The sequence below is a fragment of the Biomphalaria glabrata genome, chromosome 7, assembly GCF_947242115.1.
Source record: "Biomphalaria glabrata chromosome 7, xgBioGlab47.1, whole genome shotgun sequence".
In the NCBI taxonomy this organism is placed as follows: Eukaryota; Metazoa; Mollusca; class Gastropoda; family Planorbidae; genus Biomphalaria; species Biomphalaria glabrata.
Window position 1 is genome coordinate 44,396,972 of NC_074717.1, and position 13,973 is coordinate 44,410,944.

The following is a 13,973-nucleotide window of genomic DNA, read 5'->3' on the forward strand; positions in this document are numbered from 1 at the left end:
ACTGTGCACCTTTCATTGCTAGCTTGTTCGACTCAGCACTGTGCACCTTTAATCGCTAGCTTGTCCATCTCAGCACAGTGCACCATTCAACGCTACCTTGTAGATCTCAGTACTGTGCACCTTTCATCGCTACCTTGTCCATCTCAGCACTGTGCACCATTCATCGCTAGCTTGTCCATCTCAGCACTGTGCACCATTCAACGCTACCTTGTCCATCTCAGCACTGTGCACCATTCTACGCTACCTTGTCCATCTCAGTACTGTGTACCTTTCATCGCTACCTTGTCCATCTCAGCACTGTGCACCATTCATCGCTAGCTTGTCCATCTCAGTACTGTGAACCATTCATCGCTAGCTTGTCCATCTCAGCACTGTGCACCTTTCATCGCTAGCTTGTCCATCTCAGTACTCTGCACCTTTCATCGCTAGCTTGTCCATCTCAGTACTGTGCACCTTTCATCGCTAGCTTGTCCATCTCAGTACTGTGCATCTTTCATCGCTAGCTTGTCCATCTCAGTACTGTGCACCTTTCATCGCTACCTTGTCCATCTAGCACTGTGCACCATTCATCGCTAGCTTGTCTATCTCAGCACTGTGCACCTTTCATCGCTAGCTTGTCCATCTCAGTACTGTGCACCTTTCATCGCTACCTTGTCCATCTAGCACTGTGCACCATTCATCGCTAGCGTGTCTATCTCAGCACTGTGCACCTTTCATCGCTAGCTTGTCCATCTCAGTACTGTGCACCTTTCATCGCTACCTTGTCCATCTAGCACTGTGCACCATTCATCGCTACCTTGTCCACCTCAGCACTGTGCACCATTCATCGCTATAGCTTGTCCATTGCGACGTGAAGCAAGTCCTATCAGTATTCGCAGTAAACAGTTTGCTCTCTTGTTCGTTTTCTTTTCTATTTCATGAAACAAGCATTTACAGTGCACAGTGCACTTAGGCCTATATCGCAATCGAGTTTTCTACAGAGGGATTTTTTTTTCTTATCTTATCTTATATAATACAGACGTTACTTCAAAAAAAAGAAGATGATTACGTCCTACGCGTCATGCATTTAGTCATGCATATTAACCAATGACTTAAATTCTGCCAAGTCACTGGTTTTCCTGGCTAGCCTCAGGCAACCCATTCCATGCTCTAATAGCACTAGGGAAGAAGGAGTGTTTGTACACATTTGTCCTAGCAAGGGGAATAGGAATGTGCCTTTATCTTTGTGTCTTTTTTGGCCGGAGGAGGTGGGCACTAATACTTTTCTTTAATAATCTCCGTAACAAGAAAGTTGAAGCTATGATTATAAGACTGTGGGCCTTAGGTTGCAACTTGGACCCTCTGAAAAAAAAAATCCTGCAGGCGCACCTTGATCTAATAAGGCCTATAAAGAACCATTACCAGATTACTGAATAGGCCTACATCACATTAATTTGATACCATTAACTCTGATAACAAATATTACATTTGAGGCCAAAAAAAATAGGTCCACTGCCGATGACAGATGTAGAATGCGAAAAGAAAATCTGAATCGACCACTGGCGGACAATGGTAATGTTTGCCCTGGATGTGGTAGAGTATGTAGGTCGCAGCTGGGGCTGCATAACCATTAATCTTCGAACTCGAAGACCGTCAAAAATGTTCCTTTTAGTTATTGGCCCTTCTTAAAAAAATAAAATTGGTGATGATGACATGGTGATCATGTCTAATGACATATGAGGAAAAAATTTGGGCTCGTCCGGGATTTGAACCCGGGACCTCTCGCACCCTAAGCGAGAATCATACCCCTAGACCAACGAGCCGTTGAAAAACTGTGATATTTAAACTAGATAATTTAAAATTCAAAATTTACAAGTAAATTTGGTTCAGTATAATTTTTGTTGTGCATAATATCCTCACTTTAAAGCTTAAATCTACATCTATGGGCTATCTCCTTTTTTTCTAGATATAATCTAGACTCAAAGTATAGTCCTAGGTAGACTCATAGACCAGAGAACTATAATTATATAGACTATCTCTCTTGATCTATATATAGGTCTGTGAACTAGACTTTAGACCTAGAAAATCTAGTAATCTAGACTAGCCAATGCAATATTTTTGCATTTTAAAAAACTTAACCCGGAATAAACAACATGGCGACGTCCTTGTAATTTTACATCATTGAATAGATCTAGATATCTAGTCTAGTTTTCATCCAAAAAGTAAAGTAAATCTAACTAGACTAAATCTAAGATTCTACGGTATTAATCTTATTAATGTAGGGTAGGTTGTCAGATACGCAGAATCAGGCGGCCGATCTAGGTATCTGACCACCTCTACTAATATATATAAGAATATACTACACTTCACTATACTATTATAAATAATAAGTGACTATACTCACTATAGTTAACTATAGTCTATAGTAGATAGTGTCTATAGACTAGATCTAGATTTACTTGATTTAGTTAGATGATAATAGATCTAGAATCTAGACAATCTTAGAATCTAGACTTAGTCTTGAGTTACTAAGAGTTAAGAGTAAGAGTAGACTGACTAGAGTCTAGAGAGTCTCAGTCTAGTTCTAGTATTCTAGTCATAATAAATAAATAATAATTAATATAATTTATTAATTATACTTAACTTCACTTATAGATCTAGATTATTCTAGATCTAGTTATAGTCACAACAGTCATTCAACAGTGACGTATAATATTATAATATAATATAATTATAGTCTTATCTTATATATAATACAGACGTTACTTCAAAAATAAGTCTAATTAATAATTAATAAACTTTTTATAAACTAGTATTTTAGTATTTACTAGATCTAGTAATAAATACTAAATAGTCTTACTTCTTACTCTAACTAATCTCTATTATTTTAAACTTATTCTTATATCTAGTTTAACTGTATACTTTTGTATACAGTATAGTTATATAGTATAGTTACTATAGTAATGACAGTAATGTATATATAGATCTAGATCTAGAATCTATGATTACTATGAATAGTATGAATCATGAATATCAGAATAATAATAATAATATATTTTAATTAAAAAAATAATATTAATACATTAAATTAATATTTACTAGCTAGACTTTTTAGAATAACACAATATTGTGACAATATAATAGAGTTTATATAAATCTATAGGTATAGACTGAATAATATTATTAATAATAATAAAGTTCAATAGCCCAGTGAGAGTGAGATCAGTCACTTCTTCAGTCAGACTTGGTGACCAGTGTTTTACGACTGAGAAATTGTAGTTAGTAGTGTTTAGTGACTGTAGACTAGTAGAATGATTCTAGGTCTAGAGTCTAGACTAGAGTACTTGTACTACGTACCTACTAGTGTCACTAGAGAGTAATTGTCTTTATCTAATTCAAATTCAGGGAGGTTTCATTTAGATCTAGGTATAAAAAAAGTAATTGTCACAAAGTGACTAATAATAATTATAATCTAATAAAATCGTATTGACTTATCACAAATGAGATTAACTTAAGTCTCATTCTAGTCAGTATTTAGATTTTAGAAGAATCTAGATTATTCTACTAATTCTAAATGTATCTGAGTCAGCCAGGAAAACCAATGATTTGGCAGAGTTTAAGTCATTGATTAACATGCTTGACTAGATTGATGTGGGTAGGGCCTAATTATCATCTTTTTTGAAGTAACATCTTGTATTTTATAAGATAACTTTCGATCTAGACTATTCTGTTCTAGTCATGCATGTTAATCAGTGGCTTAAACTCTGCTAAGTTGGTTTTCCTGGCTGATTTAGCCAACCCATTATTTAAATTTGTAAAACATTTCAACTCTAAAATGTCCAATAAAAACAGAGTTGATTCAGAATATCTTGAACGTGAAATACTTAAAGACAAACCACAATACCTTTCTTGCAATAAAACCCTTGCCTTTTATAAATATGATCTGTAATATTCCTCGTCACTTTAATTATAAACACAGTAACACTTTTTATGCATCCATGAGCTCCCTTGATAGTTTGTCAAGCAGTTTCTGTCTTTCAGCCACACTTCCTGTAGTAAGAACTAAAATGCAGTGCCTGTACATGTCAGAGGGAACAAAAAATAACACCATTGTAGGGGTAGTTAATATTTGACATTTTTTTGCATTACTATTTTATATCTTATATAATACAGACGTTACTTTAAAAAAGAAGATGATTACGTCCTACGCGCCATGCATTTAGTCATGCATATTAATTTGCCTGTTGCTCTGTTCAATTGTTTGTATTTTATTATTTTTGCATATATTTCTTGATTCTCATTTTAAACATTTCATTTTTTTATCAACAGATCATCTCCCTTGTTAAGCATGGCTAACGTGTTGTGGAAAACAAGTCACCTACTGAGCTTGTTAACGCCCAAAAATCTCAGTAAACATTTAGGGTCTACGTTTGGAAATAAATACAATTCCACTTTGTCAGTATTAATGTCCCAGAGTCAGATCCAGGGTTCATTGCCTTCACATAGTACTAATGCATTATCAACACCAGATAACAGACTTTTCCAAGAAAGCACTTTAAAGGTTGGCAACTGTGGATTCACATATATGCAGACTAGATTTTATCAAAATGTTCTAAGGCCACGTCTTATTTGTGATGGATGCTATTTCACATGGCGCCATGGGAGAAAATATGTTGAATGCAGTGACCATCCTAGACATAAGCAATCTAAAAAACTGTGCCCTAGAAAAGTATGGAAAGAAGATTATTCCATTGGCAAAATAGCAAAGGCACACGATTGGAATTATGCTCCTCATCGAGCATTTTATCGAACAGTTGATCGAAATGTTATTTCACACAACTGGCTGGCTAACAAAATTGGAAAAGAGGTTTAGAAAGACTTGTTAATGTTTATTCTTTTTTTAATACAAATTCGTCAATTGGTTCTGTTTTTTTAAAGATTCATGTTTTTACTGAAATAGAGAATAATCTGCTAATTATCATTTTAATTAAATTTGTGTCAATGAATCTTTTTTGAGCAATGATTTAAAATGAAATGATTATTAAATTAATAGTACTAACAGAAAATTGTCATCTAGTTGTGAATGTTTAGTTTGTATGAACTTTGTTATCTATATACAGTGCTTATTCAAGTTAGATGTAGATCTTATCTTATAAATTACATGTTCCTTCAAAGAAGAAGATAATCACGTCCTAAACATGTTCATGCATTAATTGTGTTCTGTGTGTTAATCATGGACATTGAACAGCAAATTTTGTAGGATGTTAAAAGAGAACAAATACACTGTATGTAATAAAACATACAGTAAATACTATTTTTATAAGATGTTAGGTTATGATATTGACACATTTATAAACCTTTTTAAGATGATAGAGTGAGACTTAATGTATGATGAGGCATTCAATAATAAAAGTTATCAGATGACAGAATATATAATGAGATAAAGTTTTAAGAAAAGTAAAACAACAACAGTAAAAATACTTAAAATGTAATTTATTATTGAAAAATATATCCAGTCATAACACTTTTAGCATACACCTATTTCAGCCAGACAGTAATAATTAACATTAAAAACATCAGCATAATAAAAAGAGCCAGCAATTAAAAATTAAATTAACAGTCAGCAGTATTTGATTTTGTGTTAATGTTTTATAAATATAGTTCGTTTGTGTGCATATATGCATGTGATAAAACAATGTTCAATAAATATGTTAAGTCAAAAAAGACAGCTTGGGCATATGGTTTCACAATCTACTTTGTGCACCTCCAGCAATAACAATGTTTTCACCTGTCATGTACGATGAATCATCAGAAGCAAGGAAGGAAACTATACCAGAACACTCATCTGGTTCTCCAAACCTGACAGGAAAAAATTGTCTTGAATTAGGAGTTCTAAAATATAATTATAAAACAATAAATCTGAATGATTTATAATTTATACCTACCTTCCTAATGGAATCTTAGCTTTTGAATATTCAACAGCATCATTGCTAGATGTTAACTGTTAAAAGAAATTCATAATGATGTATCAAAAGTTGTATTGTTATTATTTAATCTATTTTCAATATATATCACACTATCATCCTCAAACTCCATCTGAATCCTTTCTTTCAAAGCCCTGGACTTTAACCCTGATAGTATGCATGATGCACATATGTCACCATGCAGGTCAAGACGTTGTGGCTTCCCAGACCTGTGACAGTCCCATACACTAGAACTAATTCGTACAAGTGCTCCTTCTTCCCTAGTGCCATTAGAGAATGGAATGGGTTGCCTGAGTCAGCAGGAAAACCAATGACTTGGCAGAGTTTGTCATTGATTAACATGCATGGCTAGATTGATACATGAAATGGGTAGGATGTAATTATCTTCTTTTTTGAAGGAATATATGTAATCTTTAAGATAAGATGAGACATAATTTCCTCTATCTCCCCGCAGCAGAGTCACTGTGAGTCAAAGTTTGGCCTGTGTTAAATGTGAACCAACAGGACAGTGGCTCATCCTTCTTTCAGACCTGGGCAGCCTCCACCATGGGGATGCATGGTCACTCAGAGCACATCATTTGAATTTTCACAATCAGACTAAAAGCTTCTTTTTTATAAGATATTCTAAAGTAATTATAACACACTGGAACTACTCACAGCTTGACTAAATTTAGTATCAATGATTCCTGGAGCAATCCCATTGATTCTGATGTTTATCCTAGCCAACTCTGGTGACAGTGTCTTCACTAACCCCAGCAAAGCTGTTTTTGTTATACTGTACGCACCTATAAACTGGACATCAAATAACAGATAAGAATAATTTACTAAAATTGACATTAAAAATTGATCACAAATTATCTCAGACATGATTACATGAATAGACATTTGCTTCACAAGTATCATTGGTTTGCATAAGTATAAATATTTTAGCCTTACTATACTAATAAACATTCACAAATAGCATTACAAATAAAATTCAAACTCTGGATGATTAATACATTTATCAAATCATTAACATCGAATTATTGTAAAATTCCTATAATCCCTAAAATCTACAGCATTTTTACCATTTTTCACGTGTTCTAAGGACGAAATCTCTGCATAATCATTTACTAAAGGGTTTCTGATACATTTAGGGGCATAACTTCAGGGTACAACTCATACACTTTGGTCACAAACACACGCCAAAATCATGTTAACAACATTGTTTATAAACTTAAATTCATCAATATAAAAAAACAACTAAATATGTTACCAGCAATAAATACTTACTTCAAATGGAGCATAACCAGCGATAGATGAAACAACAATAATTGAGCCAGACCTGTGAGTCACAAAAGAATGTTTTGTATAAAACAAAATTGTTCTAAAGGTGGTTATTCCAAATTTCATTAATTATGTAAAGTTTTATTCATAAATATTAACTCTAACCCATAGTATAATTTTGTCATGCGCTTTAATTTTAGATAGCAAAAGAGAAAGTGGTGAATAAATCTGTCACAAATGGAATTTTTTAAACTAGTGCCACTAAGATGTCGTCCCATTTTGAATTTGCTAGTTCTTACATTACTATATAACTTGGGTTTGACTTAAAATAGCTTTGGAACTTTCAGAGCACTAATATAGAGTTGACTAGAACAGTAGTGCGTTAGGGTGCCCAACTTCTTTTGGCCTGTGTGGCCATACAAATTTCCAGCATGTATGTTACGGGTCACATCACTGCATAAAATATGAGCCCAATGGAAATGAGCCTCTGCTGTTTAATTATGCACTGTGGAAGTTTTGAGGGGGCCACATAGCACAGTGTCACAGGCAGGATATAGCCTGCTGACTGTAGATAAGGCAGCTGATATAGAACTATTACGAATTTTGAAAAATCAGGAAGATAAATAAGGGTACCGGGAATATAGGTAAAAATGGGACAAGTGGTACTGTAGTGGGACAGTCATTTGATAAAGATGGAGTTAAGATGCTACAAAAGGATCCAAGGTATAACATTTAAATGCCTTATCAAATACAAAGAGATTAGAGACAGGGTTACTACAGCGATTCACGATGACCTGGTAAATATTGTAAAAAAAAAAAAGCTTTAATCTATGGCCATGTTACAAGGTCTTCTGGGTTCGCAAAGACCTTCCACCAGGGAACAGTAACAGGAAAAAGAAGAAGAGGTAGACAAAGAAAGCGATGGGAAGACAACATAAAAGAAAGGACGGGCCTGCCATTTAAAGAGGTTCCTTCCAAAGTAAATGAAAGAGAGGCATTAAGAAAGCAGGTCAACAAATATTATGTGGTGCCCCAACGGTCCAACTGAAAAAGGGATAGGTGGAGGTAAAGGTGAAGTTACTTCAATAAGCTTTAATTTATATTAATATTGGATTCAATTAACTAAAGTTCTACATTTTGTTTCATCACATCTTTCAGTGTACTTTTTAACAAATCCACATCAAAATCAAATAAATGAAAAAATCACACATCTCAGACAGAAGGGTAAAATCTATTGTATAACTCCAATCATCCAAGAGTACATGAGAATCTCTGAAAGTCAGTGGCTAATATTCTAAGCAGGAAAAAAAAATAATGCACAGAATCCATTACTCTAGACCTGGAACAGTATTAACTTCCTCCCCCGCAAAGAACAATCTACAATCTTCCAACTAAGAACAGGACACACACCACTATTAAATTACCACCTGAACAAAATAAACTCCACACAACTACCCCTTTGCAGACATTGCGCCCACCCCTTTGAAACCGTAAACCATATCCTCTTTGAATGCCCCTCCCTAATCCACCTTAGGCAGACCCTACTTCCACTACAGCCCAACACCCTTTACGGCAGTGCTGAACAGCTGAAGAAAACAGCACACTTTTTTTCCTTGGCACAGTCTGCAAAAGAGCTCACAGCTCAGCAGCAATAAAGCTGGCTAGAAGAAGAAGACCTGGAAAGCATCACAAGTTTTCAAGTTGAAAATTTTAAAGTTCTGGGAAATCGATTAAACTTTAGATCACAACAGATAAAAATCATTTATTATCATAAAATTCGAGTTTCAAGAATGGTAAAAATAAAAATGTTCATTGGTATTTTATTTTCAAAATCCCACTTCTTTCTTCTGATAGTAATTGACAGTATAAATAAAAAAAAAATACAATTGATAATACACAAAAGTAATTTTATTTTTATACCAACGTAAACAAATTTACTTTTACCCTACGTGGTTTTTACTAACAATTTGTGTTTGACAAAGAAGAAACGTAATCATTTTTGGCCCAGTTAGAAAAGATTTTAAATACCTAATATGTTTTTAATACTAGTACTGGGTATTTCAAAAGATTTTGGTGATTGTTGAAAGTCTTGGTATTTTTTTACTGTTTTGAATGATATTTCGTCTAACTCCATAAGTACCATGGTACACATCTATTTATACAGGTGGCCAACTATGTATTAAAAAGTATTTATTACAAGATGCTTTCATCATTGGTTCCAGGTAGTATACAAATAATCCAATTATCTATTAGTTGTGTCACAACGTGTGTTGTGGTGCCGGGGATTTTACTTGAATTAAATAGTTGAATAAATGACGATCTAGGATTCACAATAAAAGATTCTTTGTTAAAACACAACTCAGGAACTTTATTTAAATATAAAACGTAAGTACAGCTTATGCACAAGTTACAGATCAACAAGCACAAATAATATTACAAAGGCTTTAAATCAGAGCTCTTAGAAAACGCGACTGTCTACTAGGAAATTCTTTCATCGACTGGCGTTCTTTCTCTCTCGTCAATTCTCTGGCGCTAACTCTTTTAAAAAAATGTCTTTATTTATTTTCAAATCAACCAATAGATTTGCAACATCGTAATTACGTCTCGGGTAAAACCTGAGGCGCTGTCAAGGATCTAGATTTGTGGGGTAATTCCTGAGGCTCAGTCAAGGGTTTATATTTCTATTTACACACAAGCTTTTAAATGTGAAATATACAAATAAATCTATAATGGCATCTGTGACAAGTTGTTTAGTAATATTTGATACTAAAAAACAGGTTATTAAATAGTTACCCTCTTTTCTCAATTTCTGGAACAAATTCTTTGCAAAGCATAAATGTGGATTTCACATTAATTTCAAACATCTATGATTCAAAGAAATGTTTTCATATTAATTTCAAAATTTAGTTAGTATTCAAAGCAAAGACATTCTATCATTTTTTTTAATATATGTAATCCGGGTATTAGAAATATAATTTTTTTTAAAGTAAAAAAAAAAAAAAGTAAAATTAGGCAAAAAAATGAACTATATTTTTGAAGAATACAGCATGGTTATTAAATGTATTATTGATCAATACAATATAATAAAAAACATTTGAAATTTAATTTTTAAAAACATAAATATACCTTATCAAAAGATTCTTCTGTTGTCTGTAAAAAAAAACAAACATTGTGTTTTGAAAATACAAAGAAACTTAAAATGAAATTAATTATATACATCCGCTAATTACATAAGCTGAATAATGGTTTAAAAACAAAAGTAAAACTAACTTACATTTAATGTTGGTCCAAAATGTGTGCTTACTGCAGCATTAGAAACTAAAATATCCACACCTCCAAATTTCGAGGTGGTCTGAAAAAGTAAATAAACAAAAACAAGAATTGAAAATAAACTATGAGAAACATTAAATATGGGTAAAAAACCCCTAAAAAACATAAATCTGGACTGAAAATTTAATTTAATTCACATACTTTAATCTTTCATGTTAAAACTTAAAGACTAAGCATAGTGTAGACAAGAAAAAAAAATATTAAAGAAAAAAAAAACAAAAGCAAAGTCTTATTTAACTTCAGTGCTGAAAATAACATGACACAGACAAAAGCACCATTTAAATGGGTAGCTATCACGAAATTAAAAATTGTGCCAGCAAAAAAGTTCATTGTAATTTGATAAAAGAAAATTTTTTTTAATTACTTTTTTATTCTGTGTAAATGAATGCCAACTGAGAAAAGGCTAAAGAATAAACAAATTTTAATTAGAATTATATTTAAATATGTGATCACCTCCTGGAGTAATTTGAGCCGATCCTCTTGTTTGGCGACATGGCAAACCAAACCTTCAACATTCAGATTTTCCTTTTTCAACTGCTTCAGAGCTTTATCCACATTTTGTTGCTTGCGACTGCTAATCATAACTTTGGCCCCATCCTGTGCAAGTCGCCGTGCAATTGCAAAACCAATTCTGCATATTGAAAAAAAATTATCAAGGAAATATTAAAAATAAATAACAGCACATTTAACTGATTTAGTATTAATTAGCATAGAAAATCTAATCAGTAATTACCCTTCAGTTGATGCTGTTACAACTGCAACTTTACCAGCAAGTTTGGCAAGAGAAGAAGACATTGTAAAAAAATCTAAGAAAATAAAAGTAAAACGCACAATTTACAGAGCTCTTGGTTAGAACTTTGTTAATTTAAGCCCTTCGAAAGGTGGTTAGTTTGATATTTACTCTTTCAGTGCAAATTATTTTGATCAAATAAATGGAGTTTTCCGGGACAAACACAAATCTGCAAGGGGGTACAGTTACTAGAATTGACGTAACTTATTATATAACCTAAGATATGACTATTTTAAAGGAAAACGAATCAGCAACAAACGTGTAATAAATAAAGTAAATTATTTAAGAAAACACTTCTTTTAACAAGTTTAAACTGAGTATGGAAAAAGGAAATATATAAAAAATCAATGTACTGAAAGACTTTACCTTATAATTTTAAATTTAATTCATAATTATAAAAAAAAAAACACAAACTTAACACTGTTTGTCACTTCTAAGTTAATAAAAGATGAAAAACGCCCTAAAAAATATATATATTATTTACATTATTTTGGGTCCCATTTTATAAACTAAAAATGCGAAACCACTAACATAATGTTGTCATTTTTTCCAATTTACAACCAAAACAAAGAACAATCAGTCTCACATGCAGAAAATGAAAAATAAAGATAGTAATCAAAAGTTTAACTATATAAAGATAGTGAAACAAATATTGTATTTCAAGTTACTCGTTGAGAGTAATGGCGCTTTTGCCAACGCTAGCGAAGTTACTCCTTAAGAGTAATGCCGCACTGAAAGAGTTAATGAGCTAAAAATACCCATATTTTTTTTAATTTGTTTCACGCGTTTTGTATGTTCGTAATTCAGATTTCAAGATAATTAGCCCAAACCACACAAAGGATGACAAGGGATAGCAATGGGTATAGGGTATGCACAAGTTGGGGACCATTGCATGTATCATCCAATGACAGTCCAGAGCGCATATCGCAATATCAGGCGGCCATCAAAATAGCAAGTTATTCTTGCTTTGAGTTTAAAAAAAAAATTAAGAAAAAATATTTAACAAAAAAAAGTAAATAAACTTCTCAATGCTGCTTTAGCATAACCACTGTATATGATTTATATGCATTGTTTTGTTTTTACATGTTGGAAGAGTCATAAAGTTTAATGTTCTAGCTAGTATTCTAATTATCGTTTCAAAAATTATTTTTTAATAAAAAAAATAAACAAACAAAAATATTTCCATAGGGCCTACATCTACGACCTAGATCTAAATGTTGTTTAACCTACCAGTACTTTGGTTCTTTATGAGGCACTGTGGCTGAGCAGTAAAGTGCTTGGCTTCCCAACCCAGGGTCCAGGATTTGAACCCTGGTGAAGACTTGGATTTTTAATTTCAGGATTTTTTTGGGCCTCTAATGGGTACTTGACAATATAGTTGGGGAAAAGTAAAGGTGATTGGTCATTGTGTAGGCCACAGAAACAGATGACCTTTACATCATCTGCCCTATAGACCACAAGGTCTGAAAGGGGAACTTTACTTTTACTATGGCTCTTTATTATACTTGTACCTATTTTACCTAATATATTAAAACACTAGATCTATATCTATTTAGTAACTATTTATATTTAATAAAATTAATTCAAAATTCTTGTTTGCTAATATTCAGTGTTCCGTTAATTCAAGGCACTGAGATTCATCCATCTATATTTTTAAAGTCCAAATGAGTAAATAAAGATAGATGAGGAGTACCACAGATCTATTTTTATAAAGACTCTAATAGTCAAGAAACCTAGATTTTGAAAAAGACTATCTAATTAATATTTTATTTAATATAAAATATAAGCCTAGATCTATAATATAAAAATATAGATTATAATATATATAATTATAAATTATCATCATCATTATTATAGATTTCTATTCTACTATTCATAATCACACATATACAATGATTCGAATTCGATACATAACAATACAATAGATTGAATAGATCTATCATCTTACCTCATCTAGGCCTAGCAGAATACAATAGGATTATTATAGGATAGACCTGCTTGTACTAAAGTTAATTTACTATTTATTATTAGAATAAAAACTATTAGATTGTATATCGAGGCACTATAGGCTACTATACTAGACTAGTACTATCTAGATCTAGTAATCTAGTAGTACCGGTATAATAAATAATATTAAACTAAACTAGAAGTATTCTTCAAGTAGAATAATTTAAATACAGAATAGATAAGAAAGTAATGTAGATCAACTAATAATAATATATTATAATAATAAATAAGACATAAGACTATAAAATATATTATAATTATTTCAATGTAATTTTAATCAAAGTCAAAATACCGGTAACTAACAGTGTAAGTATATATTATATATAGAATATACTAATATACTATATAGACAGATCAAGTCTAGTTTGACTATCAATGAAATCAATGTTATCCAAGCCTACGAAAACTAATATAGATCTAGACTCTAAAGATGAAGTAGAATCTATCTAGTATCGGTACATCTATTATAGATTTCTATAGGCCTATAATAGATATAAATTATAATAGATAAGGTAGAATCTAGATCTAGGCCTACCGAACAGGTATACAAACTTTGTACCCGCTAGTGTCAAAGGGTAAAGGTTAAGGCAAGATCAAGGGGGACAACCTATCTTATC

The 13,973-nt window shown here is 32.3% G+C and overlaps 1 protein-coding gene, 1 long non-coding RNA gene and 1 other non-coding gene across 6 annotated transcripts; 1 reads left to right on the plus strand and 2 right to left on the minus strand.

Annotated features, from left to right (window-relative positions):
- Nucleotides 1–1,730: 1,730 nt before the first annotated feature.
- Nucleotides 1,731–1,802, minus strand: Trnap-agg (transfer RNA proline (anticodon AGG)). Its single transcript has one exon. It is a non-coding gene; the product is annotated as a tRNA-Pro (tRNA).
- A 248-nt stretch (nucleotides 1,803–2,050) lies between these two features.
- On the plus strand, nucleotides 2,051–5,045 carry LOC106059955 (uncharacterized). The gene is made up of 2 exons (XR_001216354.2): nucleotides 2,051–2,201; nucleotides 4,309–5,045. It is a non-coding gene; the product is annotated as an uncharacterized LOC106059955 (long non-coding RNA).
- Nucleotides 5,046–5,455: 410 nt separating this feature from the next.
- Nucleotides 5,456–13,936, minus strand: LOC106059954 (dehydrogenase/reductase SDR family member 4-like). 4 transcript variants are annotated; one of them, XM_013217670.2, is made up of 10 exons: nucleotides 13,892–13,936; nucleotides 11,293–11,365; nucleotides 11,013–11,190; nucleotides 10,504–10,581; nucleotides 10,356–10,379; nucleotides 10,023–10,093; nucleotides 7,236–7,287; nucleotides 6,621–6,755; nucleotides 5,925–5,980; nucleotides 5,456–5,838 (listed from the first exon to the last, which is right to left on the minus strand). In XM_013217670.2, exons 2-10 carry the CDS (start codon nucleotides 11,352–11,354, stop codon nucleotides 5,724–5,726), a joined length of 771 nt encoding a protein of 256 aa, XP_013073124.2. In that variant the 5' UTR covers nucleotides 11,355–11,365; nucleotides 13,892–13,936; the 3' UTR covers nucleotides 5,456–5,723. The 4 variants fall into 4 exon arrangements, with proteins under 4 accessions (XP_013073124.2, XP_055891991.1, XP_055891992.1 ...); XM_056036016.1 differs by having other exon boundaries at nucleotides 13,660–13,917; XM_056036017.1 differs by lacking the exon at nucleotides 13,892–13,936 and adding an exon at nucleotides 13,649–13,667.
- Between the last annotated feature and the right edge of the window lie 37 nt (nucleotides 13,937–13,973).

Bases quoted from the DNA above. Each gene is read 5' to 3' on its own strand.
- LOC106059954 (XM_013217670.2), bottom strand. From the start codon at position 11,354: ATGTCTTCTTCTCTTGCCAAACTTGCTGGTAAAGTTGCAGTTGTAACA. The intron at 10,094-10,355 runs GTATATTTATGT...TTTGAATCATAG, and splicing joins CAGAAGAATCTTTTGATAAG to ATGTTTGAAATTAATGTGAA. The intron at 5,839-5,924 runs GTAGGTATAAAT...TTTTCCTGTCAG, and splicing joins GCTAAGATTCCATTAGGAAG to GTTTGGAGAACCAGATGAGT.